We start from the raw sequence: 15,478 nt of genomic DNA, 5'->3' as shown, positions 1-15,478 counted from the left end.
TTGTCCTGTGCCTTACATGCAATAGAGTGAGTGCAACCATGGCAAGACAGCCACTTTCGTGGCGCATTGACAGATAACAATTTGACAGTTTCATATTAGACTCTTACTGCTTCTCCATGACCGTGTCAATATGATTTAACTACAAAAGGAAGTGCAGAAAAGTTTGAATTTCTTGTATTAGACCGAAGAGAATGGTATTGTTTTTTTATTTTATTATTTTACCAGTATGAATTATTTTACATTTGATTTATTTTTTCCTTTACTTTTCCTGCATGCTAATTTCTTTGGTTTTGGAAAACTTTTTTGTAAGTTTGCCAAGTTGCTCTTAAAAAGAAATGGCACTAATTTACTCAGTGTGGGGGGAATAGTTTGAATAGTTCTCTTTGGAAATTCAAACGGTTTTGCAGATCCATTAAAAAATGAGCTTGTCTAAGTTAAATTTTTGTGGTTTATCTTTTTCTTTTTGAATAGTTTTTTTTTTACCTTCTGGTTCATACAAAACCAGCTTGGAGGGGATTCTTTTGCATGTGGTTGTGCTGTGTTTCTGATGGGTTCATGTCGCTCATATTGCTCTATGTGGTATTTGAACCAGCCAGTTTTTTAGATGCTCGACCCTCACAGAGGCTGTGTAATATGTCCATGAAAAGTTCACAGGAGATTCTCTGCAGCAGGTGTCTTTTGTTTTCAGTACCCAATTTATTACTATTATTATTTCTTGTTTTTATTTTACAAAGCAAATGCGTACCAACAAGACAGTGCTGAAATCTATGCAGATCCTATATATACATGTGTTAATTTTGCGCACTATTAATACGTAATTTTAGTTGTTGCATGTATGTTTGGTTCCACGTTTGGTTTCCATTGAATGTGTTTGTGGAACATGATAAATTCTTTAAAGGGCTTTCACATGACGTGTGAAACTGGGAGAATACAGAGTAACCGGGAGGGGCGGGGCAGGGGCCAGGCGCTCGTGTGTGTGATTGAACCACTGCTCCTTAAAGATGGACCTGTGCGAGTCTTACTGGGTGGGTTCTGCCCTTAAGGAAAAGTAAGAGCTGCTCTTGTATTCAAGGCATTTGTGTGTGTGTGCGTGCGTGCGTGCGTGCGTGCGTGTTGTGTCCGTGGGTGGGTGGGTGCATGTGTGTGTGTGTGTGTGTGTGTGTGTGTGTTGTGTCCGTGTGTGTGTGTGTGTGTGTGTGTGTGTGTGTGTGGCTGTTTCATCTAACAACCAAAGGTGGACCCAAGGGTCAATGGGAATTTTTTTTCTTTCCAGTTTTAACAATGCATCACAGTGCATGCCGCTCACTTTCCTGTAAACGTGCACTGCTTCACTGTTTCTGTTATACCTGCACTTTCTGCCATTATGGGTAACTCTAAGGGAATAACCATACAAAATGCCATTTACCGCTCCTTTTACACATACAGGGTGTTACGCTTTTTATTACAACAAAGCATATATACTCTGTAGAATGAAAGTGATGTGAAGACCCAGTTGATTAAGTACCGCTGTCCAGCTCTGCATTCTGGCAGCTGGCGTCTGTTGGTTTAGTTTTAATGCTGATATGACTAAAACATCAAATAAACAGTATTTATAGATGGTGTAGTGTTGTTGCTGTTTGGGTTTTGGGTGTAAGTGTAAATGAAAATAAAGTGCCCTTGGCTTCAGTTTGGTGCCTATGGGCTTCATTTTTTGGTCATTGAGTAAAGTTCTGCTACAGGGATTGTAGCAAAAATACAGCATTTGAGTCCACATTTTGGTTACTACTTTTTTTTTTTACTTTGGTCACACGGTTACCATAAATGACTTTTATATGGAGAATGTATTGAATCATTGTAGTATATTGTTTGAAGGTTTTATTGGAATGGTAAAGCACCACAATCTGATGTGATTCCATTTTTTTAAACATGACTGATACTAAACCATGTAAAACACAAACAAAAGAAAAAGCATTCACTTTCAACACTGGTGGTAGCCCAATGGAATCAGCTGTGGGAGGAATCAAGGGAAAGCTTATAGGGATTATTAACATGCACTTACTGCTTTTAGCATGGGTCAGTGAAAATGGAGGCAATGATGGAAGTGAGAAATTTTGAACCCTGACTTGGGTGCAGTTTCTGTGTGCTGTTGGTGACAGACTAAAATTAATTTTAACTGAACCAGTTAAAAGTTTTGTACTCTACAGAAGAACGCCAATTGGTTCATGTCAGTGGATCACTGAGAGCAAGCGATGGCTTCATCCTTCGTAGGGTTCAGAATTTTTCACTCGCTGATGAGAGGTTGGCGTGTTGTGCTTTGTAGATTCTGCACAGATTCACTGATCGTAAAGACATGTGAAGACACAAAGACATGTGGAACAGCTAATAAAATGCGTGCAGAATGGAGTTAGCCATCCAGATCGTTTGAAGGGTAGTGGTTTATAGCTCTTCAGATCATGATGTACAGATTCAGAGATTTTAAATCATCTCATTGGCTCATCTCTTTCACTACACCCACTTACACTGATCTACATGCTAAAGACCAGTGAATCTGTGGATAATTCTACATAGCATACCATCCTCAAATAACCAGAGGATTACACTCTCAGCATGTCTGAGCTTGCTGCCGTTACTTCTCCGTGCTTTTCAGGGAATAATTGGCACCATTATTTTTTTTTTTTTTGTCTGAAGCTTTTAGTATAATGTAAAAATGTAAAACCGAGCATAATTCCGAAAAAGAGACATATCTCTTTGTTGCTTGATCTCTTCCCTGTCTACCACTTTAGATTTGGCTTCCTGCCTTCATACATTTTCATACCTTGTGTTAATTCAGATCATTTCATCTAAGAATGAATATGATGTTGGCATGTGGTGGTAACATTTTAAACATTTTTTGACATCAATAAAAACTCACTTTGTACAGAAATACTGCATGTGTGGAGGGCTCACATGTTGTTCAAGTTGATGGCTCAGTACAGCTGTTTTTGCAATACACTCACCGCTTAGGTTTTTGAGTACCGTGCTAAGAGTTGATCACCATGCAACCCAAATGAAATAGTTGGGCTTTGGAAAGAATGGAGCACTCCAAAAGCTAACATTGACGTTCACTTTAAGTTTCTCAGGAGAGGAAATTCTGAATTCTTTCATTACTGAGTGTTGCAGCCTTGGAAAACGACTGATCATGCACAGTGCAAATTGAAATATTCAATAAATCATAAATTTTAATCATACATTTAAGAGTCTGTTAAAATAGCTCATTTTTTAACATTGTCTTTCAAACATAAAAAGACAGTGTAGCACAGTGGTAAGGAGCAGCACTTGTAACTGAAAGGTGGCTGGTTTGATTCCTTGCTGGGGCACTGCTGCTGTACCCTTGGACAAGGTACTTTATCGAGAATTGTCTCCGTTAATATCAGTTAATATCCAGCTGTACAAATGGATAGCATGTACAAAAAAATGTAACCTGTTGCTCTGGATAAGGTCGTGTGCTAAATGGCAATAATGTAATGTATAAATAGTAGCCATGGGAATTTTAAGATTACTCACACACATAACATAATAATACATTGTTTTATCAATAGGAAATGGGAGTTATTTTGGGTAATTTATCTTTTTATAAACTGGCCCCCATGAAAAAAGGCATTGAACAGCCCTGACCCGAAATATAGCTGAGGTCGTGTGTCACACGTTTTTAAACATGTCCAGCAGGGGGCACCAAGTCTCTTTAAACAAGGGAGTTAACTGAATTTCATCTCATTTCCTACCCATTGAAGGAGCACACTACAGGCCTCTCCATATCAGATCAAAATGCTCACTTATAAAGAAAGTGTTGATTTTGTTGATTTTTTACTCCATTTTAGCACTGCAGAATTGTAACTTGTAACTGTTTAAAATGTGTAGCATGAGAAAAGGTGCCTTGTCTCCCTCTACTGGTGATTTGGTATGCCAAACGTGGACCTCCTTAGTGAGCTGTGTTGTCAGTTCTTGCCAGGGGTAAATATTTACAACATATCAAGCCAAGGCAAATATTTCACATAATACCAAATCAAAGGTCGAAGAAAAAGAGGGAGTGAACAACTTTAACTCTTGCAGTGTTCTGCAAGCCACACCAAGGTGTGTGAAAGATAGGTGTTCTTACATAATGAACAGTCATTTGCAAATGAAGACAATCCACTCAATCATTTGCATATGGCACACCAGCTTATCTTTTATTTGTACAGGACAGGTTCCACATGAAAGGGAAACAGATGCATGGGAACAGCGAGCATTGTGTCATCTGACTATCCTTGAATCACGGATGTTAGGTCTGTGTGACTCTGATCAAACACGTGTTACAGAGGGACATTTCCGCACATTCAAATGAATGAGAGCTCATTCATCTCTAAACCTTCACATTTAAATGTTTCAGAACATCCTGGTTCTCCTGGGGAACCTCAGACACCCAGGCCCACCTAGCTTTCACCTGCCCCCACCCAGTATTTCAACCCACAGCAGCAGTTTTAAAATTCCTAACTTTCTCCATGAAGACTCTGGAAGATGCAATAATATTGTGTGCTTTTGCGTCGGATCTCTGCACCTTTCTTCAACAGTTTCTTGGTGTTTCATATATGAGGCGTCCACGATAATCCTTGATACACTTACGGTCATTGCAGTAGGATTGCTGTTTGTACTCAGTTGTTGATTAAACCACTTCTAACTGATGATGCTTCTTAGTGGAAATGTGGTTCCCTGTGAGCTAAAGCTAGCCCTGCTTCAGAATGCCATACCAGGAGAGTCCTCATATTGGACTGAAATGCGCTGCAGGCTGGTCACTGATCTGAAATCACAATAGAGGACGTCAGCTCTTTGGAAAAAAGAAACAACTAAACCATGTCAGCATTTCAACAGAGGAGTCATCTGGACATCCAGTGTAATCTGGATTGGTATTGATTTTGCCTGCGTGGTCTTAAAGTGGAACATGTTGGCACATGCAAGCAACACAGCTGGAGTCTAACATGGATGGATATTGATTTTGCCTGCATGGTCTTAAAGAGGAACATGTTAGTATTTATTAATGGTGTTGATTTACAGTGCTTTGTCACCCCTAGTTATTTTTTGTTTATTTTATTATTTTTATTTAACCATTTTATTTATTTTACCAGGAAATCCTCTAGGTTCTGTGGCCTGCTAACACATCTGGTTTCAGCAATGTGCTAAACTAAGATAATATATGCGTAGAGACTGACCACTCAAAGGAACAGGTGTCTCACCCACTGAATTAGCATGCACAAGGACTTCCTCATGACCCAAAAGCAGGTAACAGGCAAGTCTTATCCTTGTGGTCTGTGTATCCTTAGCTCAGTTAAGCACACGGTTGTGGCTGGATGTATAAAAGTCTGGCCACACAAGGTGGGTAAGTGAAGCTTCGGCTCCTCTCAGCTTTTAATCTCTGTAGCTGTGCATCTGCAGTGGGATTCACTGAGGGAGGGCAGAAACAGGAGGCAGGGCTGTCCTTATCACTTTCCTGCTCTTTCAAAAAAGGTTACAGAGGGACTGCAGGAAACAATGGCTGGGAGACAGAGATTGCCCAGCTGGCAGGACAGAGCAGTTCATTCATGAATATGAAGACTCATTGATTATTATCTACAGTACAGTATTCAAATGAGTGAGTTTTTTTGTCGTGCACTTTACTGGGGATATATCAGGTAACATGGTAGTCTCAGTGGTATTGTCCTTAGCAGGTTCAATTTTGATTCTGCTTTAATGTGTCTGTAGAATACAGGGAAAGTGCATAGGGTTTATATGGTGGGGAAAAAAGAAACATAAACCTGTTATGTGAATGCCATTGAGTCTTCAAGATTCCCTCTTCCCAGTGTTCTAAAATAACAACAAAGCTAAATTACATTATTATCACTAATCAGGTGCTCTTATCCAGAGTGACTTACATTCTTATCCATGTATACAGCTGGATATTTACTAAGGAAAATGTGGGTTAAGTACCTTGGTCAAAGCTACAACAACAGCAGTGTCCCAATGGGGAATCAAAACAGCAACCTTGCATGTATGAGCGCTGCACCTTGCCACCAAACCACACTGCTTCGGAAGTTGGTCTGCAGTATGTATTTCAATTGCATTTCTCCACTGAATTTAATTGTCCGTGTGTATACCATATACCATCACATCTCCGGTGAAGGTTTTCACTTAGTAGTTACTAGGACTGTCAACTGTTTTAAATCTCTCAGTGCCCTTAATTCACAGTCAAAAAATGAGCCAGTTAATGTACCCTCATAGAAAACCTACCATGGGAAATAGATCTTATGTCTTCTCATGTCTTTTTTAATGTATACACAAGGTTTTGTGAAAACAGACAAAGGGGAATATTCCCAAATACCCAGAGGGGCTGAGCTGGATGTGTCAGTGGATGGTTAATTATGTCTGCTGGGGAAAACACTTTGAGTGTCCTCTCATTGTAGAGGTTTGTGGGAAGTGTTTTTTTTCCCAGCCCCCTAAGCTCACACACATGTAAAGCTGGCAGATTTTTAACGCCAGCCATCCCTTTATGGGCGTTTTGTTTGCTGCAACAATGCCAGCAGCAGTGTGAGGTGAAGGGTGACGGTCCCTCAACCTCGGAGCGTCTCTGTCACATTGTGCCGCATGTGCTGAGCGCTGAGGAATGAGGACACTTACGCGCCGAAGCCGTTGGTCATTAATTCATCTTTTCACAGCGCGCTCTGTCGGCTCCGAATTTTTACGGCATAAATTGAGACATGAAGTTTATTGTGTTGGCACACACGCACATGTAATTTACACAAAAATGCTATCATTCTAAGAGTTTAGTGGTGTTGTGGTGTAGGGGGTCCCTGTTAAGATGCTTCACTTGTCCCCAAATTCCCATGCATCTACTGGAACATGTGGAGTGGTCTCAGACATCTCTCTGGCCCTCTCTGGGGAAGCATGACTCTTCATTTTTTGGTGTTAGCCCTTTGCTTCCATTTTAAATGATTTTTTTCTATGAATATTAAGGTACAGTATTAAATGTCAGCTACCTTTCTTTTCAATGCAATGTTTTAAGATAGAATATAGTTATAGTAAAATATGGCAAATAAGTATTTAGTCTAAAAAAGCAATCCTTATTAGTTTGGAATAGAAGAATGCTTGTTAGCGCATGTACTAATTTATTACATATTAATGTACTAATTTAAATATTAAGCATTTGAACATTAGCTTAGCATTTGGCCACGTTAATATGTAGCCAATTTTCTAGTGCAGTAGAATGTTTCGTATAATTCATAGTGAATAGCCTACACAAGACCAATTTTGAATTCAGCAAAGCTGAATTAGAGCATTTTCCCCAATCACATATAACCTCTGTATTGTTATATTGTACAGAATAATTGAGATATTTTCCATGTGGTGTTTGGACGCCTATGTTAGATTTGAGATTTCTTTTTAAAAAACACTACACGGCAGGAATGTAATCTTATGCAACTCAGAGAGAACGTTAAGATAGGTTCTTTAGGACCTCCCTGTCAATCGCTCGTGAACTCCATTCACAATGTACGGTTATGGCACGCGCATGTGTAAAGCAAAAAAAGAAAGCACAAACAGCTATTGTTGCACTACTGCAACGGAGGAGAGTCGCTTACTAAACCGCTGCATGTCAATTTAAAAAAAGAAGGGATTCAGTTTTGTATAGGCCACCGGCACGATGTAGTTCACCAGATTAATGCTAAATCCTCCATCAGCTGTCCGGCGCAGTGGGCATCCCAAAGATGCTGATTTGCTGTCCGTAGCGAAGGGTGGTGCCCTGTGACATGCTGGGGCTTCGGCTGACAGTTTTCTGAGAGTAGGTGGTGCTACTGAAAGCCCCGAGGGAAAGGGCTCTTTCTCGCTCCCTTTCCACAGAGAGAGCCCATTCGCGTCTCAACATGGCGAAACATGGAGTAGCCCCCCACAAGAGACTTAAAACACTTCGGTTGATGCTGCTGGCCGCCTTTCTCTCCTTCCCTGCCCTTAGAACTCCGAGGCGTCTATGATGTTGGAAAAATGGACAAGTTTTCTGCAAGCATTTCCGAGATCACATGGAGCTCGGTGTCCTTGCCTTTGGATTTAGTCGTCAGCAAATTTAGATTGCCTACACTGGTACGGTTAAGCCAAGGTAAGGAAATAACACGTAAGTTTACTTTTCTTAAAGGGGTATTTTCTTATTACTGCAAAACCGGATCTGCGTGGGATTAGTAACTCTTCTTTGCCGGCATAGCTGTACTTTTACGAGCAAACCTGCCGGAGTATGTCCTTGATCTAAAACGTAAAGCACAGTATGTTATATATAAATATATATACACAGTAACGCAGTTCAACAACGTTCAGGCATTGCCGGAACGGACCCAGCGGAATAATTTCGTTTGTTTTTTGCTTGCATTTGTTTTAAAATGAACCAACAGGAGTAGTTACACTTTTAAAAACGATTTAGGTAATTTCTCCATATTTACGTTTTTGTAAAACAAAATTGTTATTTCAGATTTGGCAAATAAAGGTGACAAAGTATCTGTTGTATTCCAAAAGTGATCCACAGCCATTCATATGGAAATTTTGTAATCAGCAACCGAGTGTCTTGAATACTAAGAAGCGCAGTCAGAGGAAACATCCAAGTTTTAAACAATTATTCCACGAACAAAAGGTGCCCGCTGTTTTAAAATGATTACACGAAAAGCACAGTAGTCTGTTAGATCTACGTATAGGCTACTTTTCGTGATACGGGTCATGTTTGATAATCGGATGAATGTGTAATAAGGTTTGTACTTATGTATTGATGCAGTCTACATGGAGCAGATCACTTCATACTGAGTGGAAATGTGATGATGTATAATTTAGATAGCTAAATGGACTCTAGCTAGTAGGAATACGTAGCCGAAGTCGTGAGTTTTACATTTTCAAGCAAGCCGGGACATTAGCCAGCTAATTGGATCACAATTTGATTGCGTTCGGATGTTTTTTTTAACTCGATTTTTTCGCGTTCGGATTCTTGCACTTGTTTTCAAAACATCACTTTGCTTTAACGTTGAGTTTAATTCGTTTGTCACGATGGTTCAAGTGCGTATTTGCTTAAATGTGAGCTTTTAAAACATAATTCAAAACAAACTGGTGCCCCATAGATTGGCCGTTTTGAGTACAGCCTTGGAGAGTAGGCTACTCGTTTTAACAGGCCCAGCTACACTAATTGTAGCGTTAAAAGCATCTTTCTGGTTAGAGCATGCTACAGTAGCTTGTTTTACTGGTTGTTAGTTATAAACTGGGAAGGAAAACTAATATCGTTGCAGCATTCTACTGTGTTCATAATATGGCCACAAAAGTGATTTTTCAACAGAGCAACTCAAAGAAAGTATGAAAAGAACGGTGTCACTTTGTTAATCGTTCGCAAAAATGAAAGTGGATTGTAATTACCAAACGAGGCATGTGAAAGTGAACGGGGCACGATGACTTCAGCAAAGTGTATTTTTCATGGACAGTGTTTTCTATGTCTTGTCCAAAGCAGATGCAGACGTGTAACCTCAACCAGAGTAGCGACTTTGAGTCACACATTAAACAGGGCAATAGCTGTGGTGACAGCTGAGAAGATACAGGGCAAGATAAATGAACAGATATTGGTCAAATTCCCATTCACTCATTTTAGTGTTGGTTTGGCAGTGTTTGCCGATAATGGAAGAATCTGGCTCTCACGTTACAATTTGGCAAGTTCAGGTCTGAGAAGAAATTTAATGGGGTCATCCAAAACTGTGAATTTTGTTCACAGAGAGCACTGTGGGCACCTCTGTTTTGTATCTTGACTTGCAGTGGGATTTCTGTTGTGCCTTGAAAATCGCTGTCCTCATATTCTAGTGTGCTGCAACTACTTTGACCTTTGGTTGTAGTGACCAATGTGACCCTTGTCGAGGTGGTCCGAGAACCAAGGTGATCATTAAATTCTCTTCTGAGGGCTCTCTTACCAAAAGGAAATCAAAGGCTAAGACTGAGTGATTGGTCACATGATTTTCTTAATGGGGAACAATAATGAAGAGCTTTCTTCCTTGTTTTGAGAGTTTCCATTTGTTTCCATGATGGTCTTCTCACTTCATGTTTGCTGTCACAGCACGGATTTCACAAATCCCTAGCGTGAATGCCGTGATTGTTGCACACCGCAAGGACATGTCTTGAGTTCAAATGCATTGGTAAGTTTCTGTTCAGCGACTGACTAAATACATGGAATGTTTGTTCTCTGCAGCTATACTCTTCTCCGTGATTTAGGAAAAGCTTCAGTCCTTGTTACGGGCCTGGGATAATGTGGTCATGCTTGCTGCGGTCTCTTAAATGGGCTTTTATTAGAGTGGCTGGGTCCTCTTTGCAGGGTGGATGTTATAGTTGTATTTTTTGCTCTTGCCTGGGGTCTGCTTTCCTTTTGAATCCGCAGTACTTCAAATACCCCATCTTTTCATTATACAAGTCCGTGCAAACTGTAGGAAATCTTCAAAGGGCAATAAACTGACCTACATTCTTATACTTAGAAGCATTCCTCAAAAGTGCATAGTGTGTACAATAGGTCTTTTTGTCTGGTCTTGAAATGTATTTTGCAATAACCTCTGTCTGTACTTGGTTTAGTAGCATGCATTAACTTTGTTGCTGATATCATTCAAGTATTGTTTGCCACACTCCTTTGAAAGATGATTACTGTGGCTCGTGCATTGCGTGTCTGTATATCCATCCGTATTTCCTCAGTGGGTTCCTTCTGTTTCATACAGAAAGATGGCCTTTAAAGCTTGCATCCTGTGTGCTTCTGCACCACAGTAACTGTCCAGAGTCCCGACTAAATTATTAATGACTGGAATCTGTCATCAGCGTACTGTTGACAGGTCAACCAACCAGTCAAACGATCCAAGACATTGACAGAAGCATGGTATGGGAACCTGGCTTATAATCAGTGGATTGCAGGTTCAAATACAGAGCGGGAATTTACTCTCACACCCTTGATCCGGCCACTTAACCTGTATCGTGTAGTAAATATCCAACTGTAATAATGCAAATGCAAAATGTAAGCTATGCAGTTTACCCTGGATAAGGGGCTTTACTAAGTAAAAAAATGTAGCAATACTGTAATTTTTGACAGTGTAATTCTGAGAATGTACTATAACAAGTACATTTTAATTGATAACCAACAGAAAAGATTCCAGAATTACCCACATTCCATTCAAGGTTGGTGTTCTTAGTTGCTTCACCATGTATGTTAGGTCATCATTAGGCGGGGGTGACTTCAATGTTTGTTTTTTTAACATCTGAGAACCTAGTCATCATATTTTAAGTCACATTTTTTGGTGGTGAATAGCTGATTGACAGCCAGAAAGGAGGAAGGTACTTGGCATGTGAGTAAAACTATTTCACTTGCACAAGTCAATAGATATTATTAGACCGTAGACAAAGGTCAGTGGTTATTGGGGTGGTGGGGGTGCAGTGGAAGAAAGTTTCACCTTCTAGATAAAACCACAAAATAATTAACCGCCTGCTTCAGAGGATGGTTCACACAAGTGTGTGTTCTCAGAGCACTTAGCATCTTTTTGCAGAAGGCATATATGGCTGATGGTCTGCCTGAAGCTGGAGTGGTTGTTACGCACAAAAGAATGTGACACTGAAACATTCTTGGTGGTATTTCTGTTACTAGCTGAAGCAGAGAGAGGTTACTTTCCAACTTTTGGGTTTAACCTTCAGTCTCAAACAAATAAATGATTGGATAACAATCTGATTAATGACAAACGTCTGTGCTTCTGACTGGAGGCCTTGAGCAGCTTTTGTATTTACGCAATTTCCCGTTGTGCAAGTTCTGTTTCACATTGATAGTCTTGGCAGAATTTCTTTGAATTCATTCATTAAGAATATTAGCGAATAAAATTCATTTAATTTGGATGATAGTCAATATTTAATGGGGAAAGAGGATGCCGCAGTGCAGTTAGATGCAGTAATGTGTAACCACAAAAAGGAAGTAGATGGTAAAACTCATCCAGCAAGAATAACTAAATCACATTTAAGCAATCAATTACTTCCTCAGTTACAATGTGCTTTGGAAGTCAATGCAATTTTTCAAAGCCTCTTTCATGTAGATTTGCATATTTTTCTAAAGTAGAGCAGTGTTTAGGGAATATGGTTTTCTGATAAAAGTGAATACATAGTTCTGTATCTGGCACCATCAGGTCACCATAGCTGAGTCCATGTCTGTGTACCTGCATGTGTGCTTGTGTTGTAAGGAACCTTGTGTGAATAAGAAGAAGTGAATAGCCCTCTCAAGGCAAGCACACATGGGGAACATTAACACATATCCTGACTATTAAATGGACCACATGGAAATTGATTTATCTATTTTCAGTGATCAAGTTTGACGTAAGTTGACTGATGTAGTGTTGTTTACGGGTTTAAATGGACACTCACAAAGGCTTCACAAGGCAGAAACTCTTTGACCCCTCAACGAGACGCTAGAGGACAGATGTCAACCACTCGGCCACAGGGGACTCCTCGGTCACCCTTAAACGAGCAGGATCCAAATCATTGCCATTTTGAGAGCCGTTATGCAATTAACAGCAGTTACTAATCTCTGTTCTCCACACGAAAAGGAAGCAAAAGCACAACATTATTATTAGTCTCGTCCTTTCTCTCATGTACCATGTTCAGTCACTACAATTTAGTCACTTGTGTTGTAGTGTACAGCATAATGGTGGAATACCCATGCTGACATTTGGAAAGCTGTTTGGGAGTATGTAAGATAAGTGATGAGCAGATCCTTGACATGAGCAATCCCCGCCCATATGAACATATGTGCCATGTGATTGAATTATGTTTTTTTTTTTTTCCAGAAGGCCATTTGCTCTCAGCAAAAATCAATTTAGTGTCACTTAAAGGGTTTGGTAATAGGCATGTTGGTAAGCCTTGTTGCTGTATGTGGTGGAGTCAACCTTTCCATACAGACTCTGGGCTTCAGCTCATTGTGTACTCATTAGCCACAATTAATATTAAGATGAAATCTATTCTTGGCCACTTGTTTGCAAAGTGAGTGTGTCTTTATTACACTGTTTTCTAAATTATGCTACAATATGTCTCATTATTTTGTGATATTAGTACTTTCCCATGTTCTGTAATCAGTCAAGTGGTGGTGTAAAAATCAATCAAATTGGTGATGTAGCGATTATTATGTTTTTCAGTGATCATTATGTTTTGAAAGTGTGATGGTGATCCGTGTTGTTGCCCGTGTGCTTTCAGTAAATGCAGCATGGCTATCCAGTGAATGAAACAGCATAATGTTCTTGTTTGGCTCACTTCACAGATGCCGATATCCAGGCCAGGCTGCAGCTAACATTTACATATGATCAATTTCACCCTGGTGGAGGGGGGTTGGGCGGTGGGGGGGGGGGTGTGACACGCACGGGACAGCCGCAATGAAGGCCCAGCCGGGGCGGTTAATCACTCCTGGGTGTAATTATGGGATGTGGTTGGAGAGGATGATGGGAGCACGACTGGGGCAGAGGTCCCTCCCAGGTGCAGGCAGAGCTAATTACAGAGGGGCGCAGAGGAGGGGCAGAGTGGTCCTGCCAGCGGTTTGAGTCACTCGGAGAGGCTTTGTCTCTTGCCAGCGCAGGGCCGCTTAAATCCGCACCTCTCTTCTCCTGCCACATTGCAACAGACAATTGTAATTAATGCCAAGCAGCAGGCGCAGGCGAGCGAGAGTGTAGCTCCTGCTCGATCCCACGCATGCACAATACAAACCATCAGAGAGCACAGTAAACAAAGGCCTTGGCACCATGTGATTCAGGTGAGGTGCCAAGGAGGTAGGAGAGCTTCTCCCTCCGGGGACGGGCACCTCAGACACGAGGAGATGGAGCCATTTGTGAGGGCTGGAAAGGGCGTTGTACAGTGTTGTTGTACAGACCCACTGCCTGCACTCATGTACACTTCAGCTTATTGTGCAGTTGCTGTTCATGTCTGTTTTTGTATGCCTCATTCGTTCCATCCTTATTCCATTCCATGTATGTGTCCTGCATTACTGGTGTTTGTTGTATCACTACTGTTGGGTGGTATTTGTTGTCACCTTGACGTTGTATGAAAGCGCTACAAGAGACATCGAATACATAGTCAAATTCCTTGTATGTGTGAAAGCATACTGGCCAATAAAGTCTGAGTCCGAGTATGATTCTGATGTCCCTATTCAGGCTGATTTACACAGCTTACATTTTTGCAAATTATTTAGTTTCTACAGCCGTGAATTTTAACTGCACCGGGGTGCAATAACAGTGCACCGTTAGGGAGGTGATCCTGCAGCCTTCATGTTACTGCCCCCTCCAGTGTGCAGCTTATTGAAAGGCTAAATCCAGCAGTTCATTCTGTTCTAGGGATGAATCTGAATTATTGACTTGGAATATTTGACCATAAGATTACTAATCAATTACTAGATGTGCATTTGAGTACTGATCCGTTTACAAAAAAAAAAAAGAAATTCAGTAAAATTCTATCCCATCTCATTAATATTCATGAAAGGGGGCCTAAGAACCCTGCACAAAAAAACAGGTATCAGTAATCAATGCCATTAATTTCACCGCCTGAAGTTGTGAGTGAATGCAGATCTGTTTGCAGTGAGTCATTATTGAGTGCTTGGGGGAAAAAGGCTGAATCTTATATTTAAGATTATGTGTCTGTCTAATTTTTGTGAGCTATAGAATCTTCAAATAAATGAATTGATATGCGCATCCCTACTCTGTTCTGTCTAATAGGAGGAAGTCAAATACGATTCACTAAAATGCAGAGCTCTGCACCAGGACTGGCTGTGAGGTCTTTATAATATTCAATTAGTAATACAGAAACATGAATGCGCAGTTCAGTTCAGCATAACATCTAAATTTGGTTGTTCCTGTTGCCATTGATTTAGTGCCCAGTGCTGCACATTTGTAGGGACCTGGAGAGGAGGGATGTCCCCAGTGCCCAGTGCTGCACATTTGTAGGGACCTGGAGAGGAGGGATGTCCCCAGTGCCCAGTGCTGCACATTTGTAGGGACCTGGAGAGGAGAGATGTCCCCAGTGCCCAGTGCTGCACATTTGTAGGGAACTGGAGAGGGGGGATGTCCTGAGTTCAGTTTGTTGACAGCCAAACGGACATCCCTACCCGAATGTGAAAGTTTAGGGCTGTGTGCTCCTTAATTTCAGTTATGAGCAAGAATGACTGGAAATTAGCAATGTTTTTGAGAACTATTGTAGCATCTATATTTATCCTGTAAGAACAGACAGTGGTTTAAACATTGAATATACAAATATGTATTTTTCTTTGTTTAATGATCAATGTTGATAGTATAAAAGCCTCATGGATTATAAAGTTTTGTTTTGTTAAGCAAGTTCTAGATAAAAAGTTGACCAGATGAGTAAAAATAAATTTATTCAACACTTCTTCTGCCCAGTAGATTTCACCATGGGTAAAGAAAGGAAACACCTTTTTCATTTTGTTGTTTTGTTTTGATTTTGT

General features: G+C 40.5%; 1 protein-coding gene across 2 annotated transcripts in view; it reads left to right on the top strand.

The window, feature by feature from the left end:
- The first annotated feature begins 7,728 nt into the window (after positions 1-7,728).
- gareml (GRB2 associated, regulator of MAPK1-like) overlaps positions 7,729-15,478 on the top strand; it is a 36,296-nt gene continuing 28,546 nt past the window's right edge. The window contains exon 1 of one of the 2 annotated variants that reach the window (XM_036550313.1): positions 7,729-8,113. In XM_036550313.1, coding sequence (XP_036406206.1) covers positions 8,002-8,113 — 112 coding nt within the window. In that variant the 5' untranslated portion in view covers positions 7,729-8,001. Of the gene's footprint in view, positions 8,129-15,478 lie in introns of both variants that reach the window. The other variant, XM_036550312.1, reaches the window with a different exon arrangement.

This window comes from Megalops cyprinoides, chromosome 17 (assembly GCF_013368585.1).
Source record: "Megalops cyprinoides isolate fMegCyp1 chromosome 17, fMegCyp1.pri, whole genome shotgun sequence".
In the NCBI taxonomy this organism is placed as follows: domain Eukaryota; kingdom Metazoa; phylum Chordata; class Actinopteri; order Elopiformes; family Megalopidae; genus Megalops; species Megalops cyprinoides.
This window is presented reverse-complemented; position numbering and strand designations above follow the sequence as displayed.